The following is a 17,955-nucleotide window of genomic DNA, read 5'->3' on the forward strand; positions in this document are numbered from 1 at the left end:
AAAAGAGTGGAAAGGCTTTGGAGGAGGAGAACCAAGAGGGCGAAAGGAGCTGGTGATGTTTCACCTGGAGAAGCGGAGACCCTAAGAGGAGATGAGAGAGCTGTTTTCAAATATGGCGATTCTCTTGTATTTAGCAGGGGGAGAGCAACTGGCCCTATCCGTCCCCAACTCAGCATCCCTCCAGTGGCTGTTGCTGGGGTCCACCTTATGTTTCTTCCTTTCTTTCTTTTTTAGATTGTGAGCTCTTTGGGGACAGGGAGCCATCTTATTTTTTTAATCTAATCTAATCTAATCTAATCTAATAATCTAATCTAATCTAATCTAATCTAATCTATCGATCTATGTAAACTGCTTTGGGAACTTTGGTTGAAAAGCAGTATATAAATATTTGTCTTTAAATATTGGTCATATCCGAAGGTCTGTCACACCAAAGAAGGAGCGGGTGGGCTCTCCGTCGCCCTGGAAGGCAGGGCTATCCCCGATGGGTCGGAAGGCCCAGGGAGCCGACGTAGGCTAGGAGGAATTTCTGAACTGTAAGAGCTGCTAGACAGTGGAACTCTCTGCCTCATGAAGTCGTGTCCTCTCTTTCACCGGAGAGGTTTTTAGAGGTTGGGCAGCTGTCTGATCCCTTGCTGGGGCGGATCCGTGCGCTGAGCAGGGGTGGACCCGAAAGATGGAGGCCTCACCCACTGGCAAGAAATGAAGGCAGGCACTTTCTCCTCCTGCAACTGGTATTTGGAAACATTTTGCCTCTGAGCCTGGAGGTGGCCTATATTCATCAGGACTATTAGCCATGGTTAGACCTGTCCTCCGTGGATCTGTCTGAGCCCCTTTTAAAGCCATCCAAGCTGGTGGCCACCACCACATCCCGTGGCAGAGGGTTCCATAGGTTAATAGACACACATACAGCACTGCCCATTATTCCTTCTCTCCCAGTTTGCAAGAAGCGGTCTGATGAATTACTGCACCGTGGTGTGAGAGTGGAAGATGGTGATCCTGCCCCCTGCCCCCCACCCACACAGGGCCTGCACCTTCTGCACCCCAAAAGGCAGCCTTTTTCGCTCGCTGCACCTCAGCCCCCAAGAAACAGCCCGTCTCATAAGCCGCCCTCCCACTCCTGGGTGTGACCCAAAGAAATAGTCTCGCGCTGGATTTGCAAATCCACAACAGCATCTTCTCAAAAGGAACATCGGAAGCTGCCTTCTACGGAGCCCGACCCCTGGTCCATCTAGGACAGGATTGTCTACACAGGCTGGCAGCGGCTTCTCCAAGGTTGCAGGCAGGAGTCTTTCTTGGAGATGCTGCCAGGGAGGGAACTGGGGACCTTCAGCTCTTCCCAGAGTGGCCCCATTATCCCCTGAGGGGGAATCTCTTCCAGTGCTCACACTTCTAGTCTCCCTTTCAGATGCAACCAGGGCGGACCCTGCTTAGCTAAAGGGACAAGTCATGCTTGCGACCACCAGACCTGCTTTCCTCTCCTAAAAAGATCTCAAGTACAGAGCCAGGAAAGATCTTAGGGAATATAGGAAGCTGCCATCTACTGAGTCAGACCTTTGGTCCGCCTAGCTCAGTATTGTCTTCACAGACTGGCAGCGGCTTCTCCCAGGTTGCAGGCAGGAGTCTCTCTCCCAGCCCTATCTCATTGGAGATGCTGCCAGGGAGGGAACTGGGAACCTTCAGCGCTTCCCAGATCGGCTCCATCCCCTGAGGGGGAATCTCTTCCAGTGCTCACACTTCTAGTCTCCCTTTCAAATGCAACCAGGGCAGACCCTGGCTCTCATTTCTGAAACTGTCCCCTTTGCTAAGCAGGGTCCGCCCTGGTTTGCGCTTGGAGTGAGGAGACTACCTGTGTGAGCACGGTCAAGAGATTCCTGCCTGTAATCTTGGAGAAGCTGCTGCCAGTCTGGGTAGGAGCTGTTTTTATTTTTATTATTATTATTTTTATTATTATTATTATTATTATTACATTTATATCCCGCTCTTCCTCCAAGGAGCCCAGAGCGGTGTACTACATACTTGAGTTTCTCTTTCACAACAACCCTGTGAAGTAGGCTAGGCTGAGAGAGAAGTGACTGGCCCAGAGTCACCCAGCGAGTTTCATGGCTGAATGGGGATTCGAACTCGGGTCTCCCCGGTCCGAGTCCAGCACTTTAACCACTACTTTTTACTGTTCTTGTGGTTTTGTGAGCTATCTTTTACAGTTTTATCTTGGTGTTCATATTCCTGCGGGATGGTATTATTGCTTTACTAGTAAAACGATAAATATTAAAATATTTTAAACCGCCGTGAAATATTTTATGAAAGCCTTCTGCAAAAACTTCAATAAGTCATCTATTTTTTTAAAATGTGCTAACCTGACCGCAAGGGGGACACAGCCCCAAATGCTTCACTTTTCAGAGTTCTGCAGAACCAAACTAGGCACAGGGATTAATAAGAATATTTTCTGAATTTCAATAGGGAGGTATTGGCTTTTTGTCGTCGTATCCATCAAAGAGAGGGGCTTTCTGGGAAGTGTTGAGTTTGGAAAATGTATCCCTGCAAGTTCCTCCCTCGTTGGTGTAAAATCTGCATTAAATCCCACCCACCCGCACAAGAAATACTATACACATTTCTCTGATACTCTAGATTGTGATCTGATTTGGAATCATTAGTCAATGATATCTGGGTTTCCCTATTATAGAAGAACCTGGACCCTCAACTATTATTCATTCATTTATATACATATTTGTCGTATTCATATTCCCCAGATCTTTCCAACTTTCTGCTCTTTGGATAAGGAGACGTCCGGCCACACACTATAGGCTCTGCATAATTGCTGTAGCAATCTTTTGCAGAAGAAACACAAGAGCATTATATTAAAATTAACAGTACTGGGTCTGTTTTTGGATTTTCTTGCGATATTTGGAAAATATGACTGTTAAATGTACTGTGTTATGTGATACTGTTCTATGTTATCATGTGAATACTGCAAATAAAATTATATATACAAGTGAAACTTGGAAAATTAGAATATTGTGCAAAAGTCCATTAATTTCAGTCATGCAAATTAAAAGGTGAACCTGATATATGAGGCAGACGCATTACATGCAAAGCGAGAGAAGTCCAGCCTTCATTGGTTATCATCGTGATGATCGTGGCGTACAGCTCATGAGAACCCCAAATCCACAATCCCAGAAAATTAGAATATTACATGGAACCAAGAAGACAAGGATTGTAGAATAGAACAATATCGGACCTCCGAAAAGTAGAAGCATGCATATGTATTCAGTCCTTGGTTGGGGCCCCTTTGGCAGCAATGACTGCCTCCATGCGGCGTGGCATGGATGCTCTCAGCCTGTGGCACTGAGGAGGTGTTATGGAAGACCAGGATGCTTCCTTAGCGGCCTTCAGCTCTTCTGCATGGTTTGGTCTCATGTCTCTCATCCTTCTCTCGGCAATGCCCCATAGATTCTCTATGGGGTCAGGTCAGGCGGGTTTGCTGGCCAATCAAGCACAGTACACTGTATACTTTTCGGAGGTCCGATATTGTTCTATTCTTCAATCCTTGTCTTCTTGGTTCCACGTAATATTCTCATTTTCTGGGATGGTGGATTTGGGGTTTTCCTGAGCTGTACGCCACGATCATCACAATTATGACAAATTAAGGCTGGACTGATCTCGCTTTGCATGTAATGCATCTGTCTCATAGATCAGTTTCACCTTTTAATTTGCATTACTGAAATTAATGGACTTTTGCACGATATTCTAATTTTCCAAGTTTCACCTGTATATATATATATACACACATACACACACAAACAAACAAACACACACACACAGATGATGCCGAGTTAGATTTTGGTACCCCATCTGCTCCAACGTGAATAAAATCCTTTGCAAAGGTCTACAGCCATCTCCCCAAATTTCTGCCCACACATGTATTAACATTTTAAGACTCACCGTATAATACCTGCTGTAAAGAGTCACAACAGAGCTCATCCGGGATCAAAAAGAACAACTTCGCTTCTGTCCCCTATAAACAGGAGCGAAGGCCCTAACCCAGAGAAACAAGCAAGACCTATAGAGGAAGGATTTGTTTGCCTTTTGCAAAGGGGACATCTGTCACTGCTCGTAAGAAGTGCAGTACATTGCTTGATGCAACATTTTCTTGGGAAGCTGCCATCGACTGAGTCAGACCACTGGCCCATCGAGCTCCGTATTGTCTACACAGACTGGCAGCGGCTTCTCCCAGGTTGCAGTTCTCAGCCCTGTCTTGGAGATGCTGCCAGGGAGGGAACTGGGAACCTTCTGCTCTTCCCAGAGCGGCTCCATCCCCTGAGGGGAATATCTTCCAGTGCTCACATTCAAGAACATAATAAGGCCCATCCAGACCAGCATCCTGCTTCACACAGTGACCCACCAGAGGCCTCTGGGAAGTCCACAGGCAAGAGGTCGGTGCCTGCCCTCTCCCCTGCAACTAGTATTGAGAGGCATCCTGCCTCTGAGGCTGGAGATGGCCTATAGCCCTCCAACTAGTAGCCACTGATGGACCTGTCCTCCATGAATTTATCTAGAGCCATCCAGGCTGTCGGCAGTCACCCCATCTTGTGGCAGAGAATTCCACAGGTTGCTTATGTGTTGTGTGAAAATCTGTCCGTCCTAAATGTCTTGGCAATCACTTTCATGGGATGACCCCTGGTTCTAGTGTTATGTGAGGGTGGGGGGGCGGAATCTGTCAACTTTCTCCACATCATAATTTTATAGACCTCTATCATGTAGAGGTTATAGACCTCTTTATAGACCTCTGTCATGTAGACCTCTATCATTATAGACCTCAGTCATCTTCTCGCTCTCTTTTTTTTTTTGCAAATTCAATTTTTATTGATTTTAACAATAGCAATATTATCATTCATTAAAAATACACACATAAAAGGTGGACGTCCCGCTCACATTTCTTCGTGAATCAACAACTATAAAATTTACCCTTGCTACGATAATAATTCAAAACATAAGTTCAAACCCTTACAAACATAATTAATCGAACCAACCTGCGATTTATACTAAATTTCAAACCCTGCTGTCAAGTCCATAGTAGGGAAGTAATTCTTTAGATACAACAAAAAGGGTTTCCAACCTTCTTTAAAACATTCAGTCGTCTTCTTTTCTCAGCCAAAAAGCCCCAGGTGTTGTAGCCTTGCATCCCATTCAAATGCAAACCAGGGCAGACCCTGCTTAGCGAATGGGACCATCCATGCTTGCTAGCACAAGACCAGCTCTCAGGACCTCTCGCACCCAAAGCAAGAATCATGCCCCTGGCCTGACGCGAGATCCAAGGGTCTCCTCAGAGCTTCCAGATACAACCTCCTGGTTTCTTTCCTCCCAACTCACAGAACTCTTCACAGAACTGTTGCAAATCAACCACATGCAAAGGCTTTGTGAATGAAAGTTAGCAATGTTCTCAGGACATTAATGTACGGCCATGTAAGATATTTGTAAAAGATGCCGTAACGCTGCCGCGTGTTCGGATTTAGCCAAACAAAAACCCGGCCGGGGGGGGAATGAGCAAAGCGCTGATATTTACAGATGTCCTGTGCAATTAAAACTCCAGTAAAATAAAATTAAGTGCAGCACGTGACAAGAATCCAAGGAAATCAGCCTGGCACACAATCTTCCAGGGGACAGCTTTGACCTGAAGTACCACAAGGACTAGCTACCTTGGGAGGAGAGCTGGTCTTGTGGTAGCAAGCATGGATTGTCCCCTTTGCTAAGCAGGGTCCACCCTGGTTTGCATTTGGATGGGAGACCACAGGTAAGGTCTTCCCCTCAGGGGAGGGGGCCACCCTGGGATGAGCATTTGCATGCCTGCATGCAGAAGGTTCCCAGTTCCCTCCCTGGCAGCATCACCAAGAGAGGGCTGAGAGAGATTCCCGCCTGCCACCTTGGAGAAGCCGCTGCCAGTCTGTGAAGCCAATACTGAGCTAGGTGGACCAAGGGTCTGACTCAGTAGATGGCAGTTTCCTATGTTCCTATGTACCCTCTCCTCCCACGCAGCCTCGCCTCCGTTTCCCTCCTCCTGTTGTCTCCTCAGGGCAAGTTTTTGATTGTATGCTCTTTGGGACAGAGCCCTGTACCCTGCAAAGCACCAGACACGTGAGAACCTGCTGTTTGTAAACAGAGATCAGGCAGCCTAGAGAGAGGAGAGCCGGTCTTGTGGTAGTGAGCATGAATTGCTAGCTATCTTTGCTAAGCGGGGCCTGCCTTGGTTTGCATTTGGGTGGGAGACTGCATGTGAGCACTGGAAGATATTCCCCCTCAGGGGATCATGGAGCCGTTCTGGGAAGAGCTAAAGGTTCCCAGTTCCCTCCCTGGCAGCATCTCCAACGAGACAGGGCTGGGAGAGAGACTCCTGCCTGCAACCTGGGAGAAGCCGCTGCCAGCCTGGGTAGACAACACTGAGCTAGGAGGACCAAGGGTCTGACTCAGTAAATGGCAGCTTCCTATTTTCCCTACATTTCTGTGGTGAAAATAATAATCCCTCAGGTTGGTAACGGGCAGCATGGATGTTCCAAGGCTCCCCTATTGACTAGGAACAGTCTTTGTGTTTTGGTACCTGTCCCTGATGAATCACTGTCCGTATTTGTCGCGCATGCCCTGTGCGGTTAATGCAAGTTTCTTGAGTGGCCGCACTTCAAGATTCAGGCCAAAAGCTGAGATCTCCAGGAGGGGAACATACACTGTGTCTCTCTAAGGCCAATACAGAAATATGTTTGGAAGATGCATTTTGGGACTTTGGGGTATTTCTGCACTGTTTCTAACCACACCTATCAACCTCTTCTTGACTTTTAATGGGGCAAGCATGTGAGGCTGCCTTCTACTGAGTCAGACCCTTGGTCCAGCTAGCTCTGTATTGCCAACCCAGGCTGGCAGCGGCTTCTCCGGGGTTGCAGGCAGGAGTCTCTCTCCCAGCCCTATCTCGTTGGAGAGGCTGCCAGGGAGGGAACTTGGGACCTCGATGCTCTTCCCAGAGCGGCTCCATCATCTCCTGAGGGGGAATCTCTTCCACTGCTCACACTTCTAGTCTCCCTTTCATATGCAACCAGGGTGGACCCTGCTTAGCTAAGGGGACAAGGGATTGTGAAATGCCTGCCTCCAAAGCAGCTACGCATTCCACACAAATAAGCACAATTAAAGACAAAACCCAACCAAAAATGTTCATACATCAATTAAAAATCCATTTATAACATTCAAAGATCACTAAGAGCCAGGCTTTTTTAAAAAAAAGTGTCCTACGGGCTCTTTTGAAGGCTGGTAAAGATGTTAAACCACGTATTATTACTATTATTATTATTATTATTATTATTATTATTATTATTATTATTACATTTTATATCCCGCTCTTCCTCCAAGGAGCCCAGAGCGGTGTACTACATACCTGAGTTTCTCTTTCAGAACAACCCTGTGAAGTAGGCTAGGCCGAGAGAGAAGTGACTGCCCCAGAGCCACCCAGCAAGTCTCATGGCTGAAGGGGGATTTGAACTCGGGTCTCCCTGGTCCTAGTAGGCAGTGTTGGGCTCATAGATCAGTTTGGGAGCTGTGCATGCTCCCAGGTCTTGGTGGTGTCTAGGGCTCTGCACGGACGGTTCGTCCCCAACCGGTTCATCTCAGAGCAGGGCTGGTTCAGAGGTTCGATTACAGACCGAACCGGGGTGATTCGGTCTGTGATCGAACCGGGCCTGGTTCGGGCAAACTGGTTGGGGATGAACGGGGTGGGTTCGGGCTACGATTGTGTGGAATCCAGGTCAGCAGGAATTCTGGGCTGCACACCTTTCACACCCAGCATTTGACCAAGGTGGGGGGGGGAACGCTGTCCGACCCAGTTTTTCCGCCCCCCTTGCTTCCACACAATCACTTCTCCCTCCTTCGGGAATCTTCTCTGAGAAGATGTGGATTCAGCCCTTCGGGCTCACCAAGGGGCCGTGTGCGGGAACCAGGGGTCATCCCATGCAACTGATTGCCAAGTCACTGAGGACCGACACAAGGAAGTCCTTTTTCACATAACACACCGTGAACCTATGGGATTCTCTGCCACAAGACACGGCAGCAGGCAACAGCCTAGAGGGCTTTGAGAGGGGTTTAGATCAATTCAGGGGGGGAAAGGTCTACCCATGACTATTATTCTAAGGGCTATAGGCCACCGCTAGCCTCAGAGGCAACAGCAGCAGGAGAGAGGGCATGCCCTCACATCTGGTGGGCCACTGTGGGAAACAGGATGCTGGACGAGATGGGCTTCCTTGGGCCCGATCCAGCAGGGATCTGTTCTGAGGCTCTTCTGAACGACGCTCCCCAAGCACCCAATCCAGACGAACGCACCATCACAGCCATATTTCAATTTCTCCAAGGCAGTTCATCTTCACTGTTTCTCAAGCGGCGGGGGGTCCCATTGACAGAAAACCCTCCGCGCGAGAGCCCTTTCTGTCTGTGCCGATCTCTGCACGAGGCTGCACTTTTAACAGGGCTGGGAGGGCCCCATCCGTGAGACAAGAGCCCTAACTTCAGAGGGCTATGGGGGAAGCGTGGAGAAGGACTACGCTTCCCAGCATGCTGTGCTCCCTCCCAGTTCAGCACTGCACAGCACGGTATGGTGAAAAGGGTCCTCGCTACATGGAGAGCTGGTCTCCATGTAACAAGCATCCCCAGGGCCCTTAGGAAGGGCTTTTCAGTGGGCATTTCCTGCCATTTATTCTAGGACATTCCCAAAAGCATCCAAGTCCCCTCCCTGGCAGCATCTCCAAGACAGGAATGAGAGAGACTCCTGCCTGCAACCTGGGAGAAGCCGCTGCCAGTCTGTGTTGACAATACTGAGCGAGATGGACCAAGGGACTGACTCAGTATATGGCAGCTTCCTATATTCCCTAAGATCTTTCCTGGCTCTGTACTTGAGATCTTTTTAGGAGAGGAGAGCTGGTCTTGTGGTCGCAAGCAGGACTTGTCCCCTTAGCTAAGCAGGGTCCGCCCTGGTTGCATATGAAAGGGAGACTAGAAGTGTGAGCAGCACTGGAAGAGATTCCCCCTCAGGGGATAATGGGGCCGCTCTGGGAAGAGCTGCAGGTTCCCAGTTCCCTCCCTGGCAGCGTCTCCAACGAGATAGGGCTGGGAGAGAGACTCCTGCCTGCCACCTTGGAGAAGCCGCTGCCAGTCTGTGACGACAATACTGAGCTAGCTAGACCAAGGGTCTGACTCAGTATAGGGCAACTTCCTATATTCCTCCCTCCAAAGGGCCATTGATCATTTGGAAATTCAGGGCATCCCCAGGGCCCTTTGGAAGGACCCGGAGCTTTTCCATCCTTCATTTGAATACATTCCCTGGAGCATCCACTTTGTGTCCAGAAGGTTCCCGGTTCCCTCCCTGGCAGCATCTCTGAGAGAGGGCTGTGGGTGAGACTCCTGCCTGCCACCTGTGTGGCAAGTTGCCCAGAAAACCACCTGCTCCAGGGTGGCTTAACAAACACAGTGTACCATGATGATTAACCTTGGAGAAGCTGCTGCCGGTCTGGGGAGACAAAACTGAGTTCGATGGGCCAAGAGCCTGACTCCAAATGCAAACCAGGGCAGACCCTGCTTAGCCAAGGGGACCATTCATGCTTGCGACCACCAGGCTGAGCCACTTGTGGGTTTATGTCTGGAACAAGGCACCCACATCTAACAAGCTGCCAGTTGGCGTAGGCAAATCCTGAGCAAGATGGCCCAAGGGTCTGACTCTGTGTACGGCAGCTTTGGCTGCTGCCGGTCTGGGTAGGCGATCCTGAGCAAGATGGCCCAAGGGTCTGACTCAGTAGATGGCAGCTCCCTCTATTCCCTAAGATCTTTCCTGGCTCTGTACTTGAGATCTTTTTAGGAGAGGAAAGCTGGTCTTGTGGTCGCAAGCATGACTTGTCCCCTTAGCTAAGCAGGGTCTGCCCTGGTTGCATCTGAAATGGGATACTAGAATGTGAGCACTGGAAGAGATTCCCCTTCTTAGGGGATAATGGGGCCGCTCTGGGATTTGCTGAAGGTCCCCAGTTCCCTCCCTGGCAGCATCTCCAACGAGATAGGGCTGGGAGAGAGACTCCTGCCTGCCACCTGGGAGAAGCCGCTGCCAGTCTGTGAAGACAATCCTGAGCTAGGTGGCCCAAGGGTCTGACTCAGTAGATGGCAGCATCCCACCACGGTCCGAAGAGGACCATGATCGTTTTCCTCCGGAAAGAACTTGGAGGACCACAACGCAGCAGCGCCCGGCTTCGGGTCTGTGCCTCTCTGTCCAAGGTCCTGATGACTGCCTGGGCTTGAGGGGCAGCTTAGAAATGCAGAAGAAGGAGAGGGAGGGAGGGAGGGAGGGAGGGACCACTCCTCAGCGGCACAAAGGAGCTGGCATCCCTGACCCGGCATCCCTGCGGACCTCCGTGGGTCCAGATCCCCGTCAGAATCCACCCGCGTGCACACACAGGGGATCCGCCAGGCGCCTCCTTCCCCGGGAGGCCAGAGGAGCCTGGAACCGCCCGGAGGGTTGAAGGTGGCAACCTAGAGACGGGTCACCTTCGCAAGCGGCTAGAGCTGTTGCACCTGCGGCACCTGGATCGCTACTGAGGGCCATTGAGGGATCCATCGATCGATCTACCCACCCGCCAATCAACCAACCAATCCATCCTTTGTTAGGGTCCATCATGACCAGTATAGACACCACCATAAGCAGCCATTTATGTAAGTGCCTCTGGCCCCATTCCAGCCCCACAGCGTGGACCCCTTGCCCGGCTTCTGAGGTCACCTCCAGGGTAGACCTACGGGGGGCGATGACCCCCACCCCACCCGCCCTTAGCCCAGCCGCGGCCAGCTTCCCTCCCGCCCAGTGGCGGGGGGGGTCACCAAAGGAGGCGCAGAGCTTCCCGGATCTCCCTTTGCCCCCCACTCTTTCCCGGCGCGCTGCCTGCAGGCTGGCCATTCGTCAGGTCGAGCTCTGTCCGAGGAACAGAGGAACAGCCAACCTACCGCCAATGCAGCTCATATTAATTTTGGGTGGGGGGGGGTGCCACGGGACTCCAGCGGGAGATGCAGCTGCTGCGCCTCCCTCCCAGGGCGGCTCCAGAGGCGGGGGGGGCGGGGGCAAGCAAGCGCCCCCCACCCCCGCACAGACAAGAGACCGGCCACCCCACCGCTCCGCTCCTGCTCCGTAGGGAACCACCCAGCGGCCGCCCGGCCAGAAACGCGCGCTTGCCCTTCTGCGCCCCCCCCCGCCCCGTTTTCCCTGCTGCCGAAATGGAGCCCCCCCCCCACCCCGCAGGGCCCCCCCCCGCAGCCCACCGGGTGTCCTCCTCCCCCGCCCCACCTCCTCCGGCGCGCAAAAGCCGCGCGCTCCGCCGGCGCTTGGAGAGGGCGACGCGGGCGCCCGGCGCGGCTCACCTCCCAGGCAGGCGGCTCCGCTGCTGCTGCTGCCGCCGCTACAAGTCGTGCTGCCTCCTCCTCCTCCTCCTCCGGACTGCTCCGGCGAGGGCCGAGCGCAGGCTGCCTGCCAGAGCCCGCCCCACGACCGGGCTCCCCAGCGGGGCTCCCCGGCCACCAGCAGCGCCCCTCCTCCGCGTGGCTCGCTCAGGTGCGCCCTGGCCAGGTGCCCGCCGCCGCCGCCGCTGCCCGCCTAAGCGCTGCGCCGCTCCGAGGAGACCGGGCGCCGCCGCCGCCGCAGCAGGTGGCCATGGCCGGCAGCAGCGCCACCCCGTCCGCCCCCGCCGGCCGCCGCGAGGAGGAGGCGCAGGAGCGGGAGAGGCGCCTTCCTTCGGCTGGAGGGAGCAGCTCGGCGGCCAGGCGCGCCCGCTCGCTCTCGCCCGCTGCTGCTGCTGCCGCCGGGGACGGGGGAGAAGGCGACCCCCCCACACAGACACACAGGCGCGCGCGCGCGCGCCGCCAGCCTCCTCCCAGCTCCTCCTGCTTGGCTGCGCGCGCCCACGTCAAGACTCCAGCCCGAGGAGGGGGGCGTCGCGCTCCAAGGAGCGGGCCCCCAGCTCGGGCCCTCCTCCTTTCCTTCGTCATCTCCCTCCCCGGGGCTCTCCCTGGGCCTGGGGCGGCCGCCAGCCCCCCTCTGGGCTTCCAGCCCCAAACAAAAGCAGCTCTGTCCCGGGAGAGAGCCAGCCCCCCCCCCCGCCCCGCTTCCTCAAGGAAGGGCAGCGCCATGGAGAGGCCAGCGAGCGGCCACTTGCTCCCTGCCTGGGATGCCGGATGGCTGAGAGTAGAGCTCGCAACAGAACGGCGCGGCTTGCTTAGGAATGGGAGGTGCAAGTCCCCTCCCTGGCAGCGCCTCCGAGAGAGAGGCTCCTGCCTGCAACCTGGGAGAAGCCGCTGCCAGCCTGGGTTGACCAGACTGAGCGAGGTGGACCCAGGGCCAGACTCAGCACATGGCCGCTTCCTCGCTTCCTATATTCCAGGCTCCACCAGCATTCTTAGGAAACTGCCATATACTGAGTCAGACCCTTGGTCTATCTAGCTCAGTACTGTCTTCACAGACTGGCAGCGGCTTCTCCAAGGTTGCAGGCAGGAGTCTCTCTCTCAGCCCTGTCTTGGAGGGAACTGGGAACCTTCAGCTCTTCCCAGAGCAGCTTCATCCCCTGAGGGGAATGTCTTATAGGGCTCACACATCAAGTCTCCCATTCATATGCGACCAGGGCAGACCCTGCTTAGCTATGGGGACAAGTCATGCTGGCTGCCACAAGACCAGCTCTCCTACAACATTCTTGTGTTGTAGAAGGACAATGTGCCTCCGATGTTCCAAAAGGACGTGTTCCGATTTCAAAATCTGAAGTGGTACAGTCCATGCCAGACTGTACCACCTCATTCTGTAGCCTGTATGGGCCAAGGCCTCTCCAAGGGCGTGGAGAGGCTGTCCTTGGGGCAGCAAGCATGAATTGTCCCCTTTGCTAAGCAGGGTCCACCCTGGTCTGCATTTGGATGGGAGACTTCATCTGTGAGCACTGGAAGGTCTTCCCCTGAGGGGATGGGGCCACTCTGGGAAGAGCATAGAAGGTTCCCAGTTCCCTCCCTGGCAGCATCTCTGACGAGACAGGGCTGGGAGAGAGATTCCTGCCTGCAACCTGGGAGAAGCCGCTGCCAGTCTGGGTTGACAATACTGCACTAGATGGACCAAGGGTCTGGCTCCGTATGTGGCAGCTTCCTATGTAAGGGTGGTTAGGATCGCCTCTATGTTTGGTATACAATCTAGCAACCCGTGTTTCTTCTTAAGCCTCCTAGTTAAGCTTTTTACCGGCAATTAAAATCAAACACAATGTCAATAACAATCATAACAGAACGATATAATCGCCTATTAAAATTAATCAGAACATAAATTAATCTGTGACCAAGCAGAAACCAGCATGACCCTGTCAAATAACATATTTTTAAATGGTATCTGCGAACACACACACACACACACACACACACCATCGCACACACTTACACTTGAAATCGAGGTCAACAATTGCAAACCAGGAGACGAAAGAAAGTCCCGTGGACTGAAGCGAAATCCTTCCGAATTAACGTGCTTGTGGATTGCGCGGGCAAGCAAAGGCATTGTCTCGTCGCAAGCATGCATGGCCCCCATTACTAAGCAGGGCCCACCCTGGTCTGCATTTGAATGGGAGACTAGATGGGAGCGCTATATGTTTTTAGCTTGATGTTTTTTATTGCTTTTTTATTGTATGTTTTGATTTTTGTAAACCGCCTTGGGGTTGTGTTTTTAACGAAAGGTGGTATAGAAATGTAAAAATAAATAAATAAATAAATAAATAAATAAATATTCCCCTTGTGTAAGATATGACCCAGCCACATGGAAGGCCAGTGTGCATGTGTTCCACTTGTGGAACTCTCTGCCACAGGATGTGGTGATGGCCAACAACCTGGATGGCTTGAAGAGGGGTTTGGATGACTTCATGGAGGAGAGGTCTATCAATGGCTACTAGTCGGAGGGCTACAGGCCACTTCCAGCCTCAAAGGCAGGATGCCTCTGAGTACCAGTTGCAGGGGAGTACCAGCAGCAGGAGAGGGGGCCTGTCCCTTTCAGCTCCTGCCTGTGGCTTCCAGCGGCATCTGGTGGGCCACTGTGCGAAACAGGATGCTGGACTAGATGGGCCTCCTTGGGCCTGATCCAGCAGGGCTCTTCTTATGTTCATGGCATGCCACCAGAGCAGAGAGGCCGGAAAGGGGCCAGAAGGGGCTGAAAATGACCCGGGGAGAGGCCAGCAGAGGAGATATATACACATACACACACACACACACACTCCCGCGTCTCATCACACCAGCTGTTTTGGCGGGAGTGATTCATTTTCCAGGAGTTTTCACATACTGAAATATAGGGTTTTTCCCCCCATGGTTGGGGGGGAAAAAACCCTGAAACAAAAAGAAATCAGGTGCCTGCTGTCACCAGGAACCCCTTTCACACAGTTGGGCCATTTCACCAGTTCCTCTCCAAGAGAGGGGATCTGGATACCCCCAGACTCACAACGCAGTCTCGGGGGGGGGCCATCCAGTGTCCCCTCTAACAGGGACCCCCAGGTGTGGTGGACTACGACTCCCAGAACCCTCAGTTGCAATGGCTTTTGCTTGGGGGTGATGGGAATTGTAGTCCACAGCATCTGGGAAAATTAGGGAGACCACTGGGCCCATCCAGAGATGGCTACCGCTGCAGGATACCACCTCGAGCATATTCATGGGGCTAAGTCAATGGAGACACATCCCACGTCTCATTCCTGCAGGGGACGCCGGCTGCCACGGACACAGCCCACGGACATGGCCATACAGACACGCCCCACGGACACGGCCCCAAGGACACGGCCCCACAGACACGGCCATACAGACACGCCCCATGGACACGGCCCACGGCCACGGCCCCATGGACACGGCCATACAGACACGCCCCACGGACACGGCATCACGGACATGGCCCACAGACACGGCATCATGGACACGGCCCACGGACACGGCCCCAGCCACCTGCTGCCACGAGACCACCTCTCCTCTTGAGCAAGACGCTGAGGCTGGAGGCGCTTTTGCACACATCTGCGTTCCCCTCTGCTGGACCGCAGCCAGCCACACCACTTTGCCACAACAGCATTCCAGGGCGGCCGTGGGGCAGACCTCCCGCTGCTCCCTCCTCGGAAACACCAACGCCGCACACACACACAGGCAGAGTACAGAACGTCCTCCTGGCGGCCGACGGGGAGCGACAGATCGGCGTCTCGGCCGGGGGATCCAAGGGGATCCCTTCTGTGAGCGGTGGCTTGGTTTCCTCGATGGGAAGGGAGACCCCGGACGCCCACGCCTAAGCCCGAAACAGCAACTCTCCCCTCAGGCATTTCCAGATTCTGAAAAGCAGGGGGAAGGCTGCTGAGGACCACCCCTAGTGCACCCCCCCCATGAATGCCACGCCCCCATCCCCCTGCGTTAGTACGCCAAGACGTACCTACAGGTGAAACTCGGAAAATTAGAATATCGTGCAAAAGTCCATTAATTCCAGTCATGCAAATTAAAAGGTGAAACTGATCTATGAGACAGACGCATTACATGCAAAGGGAGAGAAGTCCAGCCTTAATTGGTTATCATTGTGATGATCATGGCGTCCAGCTCGTGAAAACCCCAAATCCACAATCCCAGAAAATTAGAATATTACATGGAACCAAGAAGACGAGGATTGTGGAATAGAACAATATCGGACCTCTGAAAAGTATACAGTGTACTGTGCTTGATTGGCCAGCAAACTCGCCTGACCTGACCCCACAAAGAATCTATGGGGCATTGCCGAGAGAAGGATGAGAGACATGAGAGCAAACAATGCAGAAGAGCTGAAGGCCGCTAAGGAAGCATCCTGGTCTTCCATAGCACCTCCTCAGTGCCACAGGCTGAGAGCATCCATGCCACGCCGCATGGAGGCAGTCATTGCTGCCAAAGGGGCCCCAACCAAGGACTGAATTCATATGCATGCTTCTACTTTTCGGAGGTCCGATATTGTTCGATTCTACAATCCTTGTCTTCTTGGTTCCATGCAATATTCTAATTTTCTGGGATTGTGGATTTGGGGTTTTCACGAGCTGTACGCCATGATCATCACAATGATAACCAATTAAGGCTGGACTTCTCTCGCTTTGCATGTAATGCGTCTGCCTCATAGATCAGTTTCACCTTTTAATTTGCATGACTGAAATTAATGGACTTTTGCACGATATTCTAATTTTCCGAGTTTCACCTGTATAGACCACCAATAGGGGCCGCGAGGAAGGAGAAGGAGGCAATCAGTCAGAGAGCAAAGCAATTGCCAGGGGTAGGCGGCAGAGGCGCTCTCCCCCCTGGACCTCTGGGTGAAGGTCCGGAGCCCTCCACACCCCCTGGGGGCCCCCAAATCCTCTTTAGTCTGTCCTGGGTGGTGCAGTCACTGCTGGCCTACCCTATGCTGTGCAACCAGTAAGGAGAGCTGGTCTTGTGGTCGCAAGCAGGACTTGTCCCCTTTGCTAAGCAGGGACCACCCTGGTTGCATATAAATGGGAGACTAGAAGTGTCAGCACTGGAAGAGATTCCCCACAGGGGATGGAGCCGCTCTGGGAAGAGCTGAAGGTTCCCAGTTCCCTCCCTGGCAGCATCTCCAACGAGATAGGGCTGGGAGAGAGACTCCTGCCTGCAACCTTGGAGAAGCCGCTGCCAGTCTGTGCAGACAATCCTGAGCTAGGTGGACCAAGGGTCTGACTCAGTATCTGGCAGCTTCCTATATTCCCTAAGATCTTTCCTGGCTCTGTACTTGAGATCTTTTTAGGAGCAGAAAGCTGGTCTTGTGGTCACAAGCATGACTTGTCCCCTTAGCTAAGCAGGGTCCCCCCTGGTTGCATATGAAAGGGAGACTAGAAGTGTGGGCACTGGAAGAGATTCCCCTCAGGGGATGGAGCCGCTCTGGGAAGAGCAACTAGGCTCCAAGTTCCCTCCCTGGCAGCATCTCCAAGGAGATAGGGCTGAGAGAGATTCCTGCCTGCAACCTTGGAGAAGCCGCTGCCAGTCTGTGAAGACAATACTGAGCTAGATCGACCAAGGGCCTGACTCAGTCTATGGCAGCTTCCTCTCTTCTTAGAAAACCAACAGGTGGGGCGGGGGGAAGACAGTGTGTAGTCAAATCTCAACACTTGCCAGCCGGAGTATTCCAGTTCTCTGTTCCTCTGCAGAGGTTCCGCCAAGATCTTCTCCTTGACCGCGGGAGCCTCTTCCCCTTGGTCCTCCTCCGGCTGGGGCCGGTCCTCTCCAGGCTGGGCCGTCAACCCCATTGGGTAGCCGAGAGGACTCCGTTCCCGGGATTAGCGTCAGCGTATCAGGGCGACATCCGAGGCCTCGACATATTTCTACAAGGAGCAGACAAAAACATCAGTGCCTCGTACCTGTTTATCGTCGCTTTTCTTTCCCAAGATTCGCGCCGTCGGCTTTTACACGGCCTCCATTTTTTGTCGCTAACGGTTGCTGGACACCACCAGAAAACGGCAGCCCTGCAACTGTGCGACAGATGCTTAGAGATTAACAAAGGCTTTTTTGCTCCCCCAAGGAGACCAAAGACCCCCAACTCTTTGCTGGTAATAAGGAATCCTCCTTGGAATGGGAGCTGTAAGTTTTGGATGCTATACACCAGCATTTCCCCTAGCAGGGATTCCCAGATGCCCTTGACTACAACACCCAGTATCCCCCACTGCAATGGCCTTTGGCTGGGGATTATGGGAGTTGTAGTCAACAGCAACTGGGAATCCCTGTTAGAGGGGACACTGCTAAATAAACGAATGGTAAATAAACGAATGAATCATAGACATGCATAGGCTAGCTCTGCAAAAGGGAGAGAGCGTGCCGATTGGGACTCGATTCGATTGGGATTCGGTTCGAACTGGAGTTGGTGTCACTGACGATTCTGCCATTGGGAGCACTGGGAAGTCTATTCCCCAG

At 52.8% G+C, this 17,955-nt stretch overlaps 1 protein-coding gene across 3 annotated transcripts in view; it reads right to left on the reverse strand.

Moving 5' to 3' along the window:
- The window catches only part of CALN1 (calneuron 1), a 129,501-nt gene that overhangs the window by 72,538 nt on the left and 39,008 nt on the right, over positions 1-17,955 (reverse strand). For 2 of the 3 annotated variants that reach the window (XM_053275503.1, XM_053275502.1), the window contains one exon: positions 17,161-17,369. In XM_053275503.1, coding sequence (XP_053131478.1) covers positions 17,161-17,294 — 134 coding nt within the window. In that variant the 5' untranslated portion in view covers positions 17,295-17,369. Of the gene's footprint in view, positions 1-11,412; positions 11,873-17,160; positions 17,370-17,955 lie in introns of those variants that run through there. The other variant, XM_053275504.1, reaches the window with a different exon arrangement.

The sequence above is a fragment of the Hemicordylus capensis genome, chromosome 12 (assembly GCF_027244095.1).
Source record: "Hemicordylus capensis ecotype Gifberg chromosome 12, rHemCap1.1.pri, whole genome shotgun sequence".
NCBI lineage: Eukaryota > Metazoa > Chordata > Lepidosauria > Squamata > Cordylidae > Hemicordylus > Hemicordylus capensis.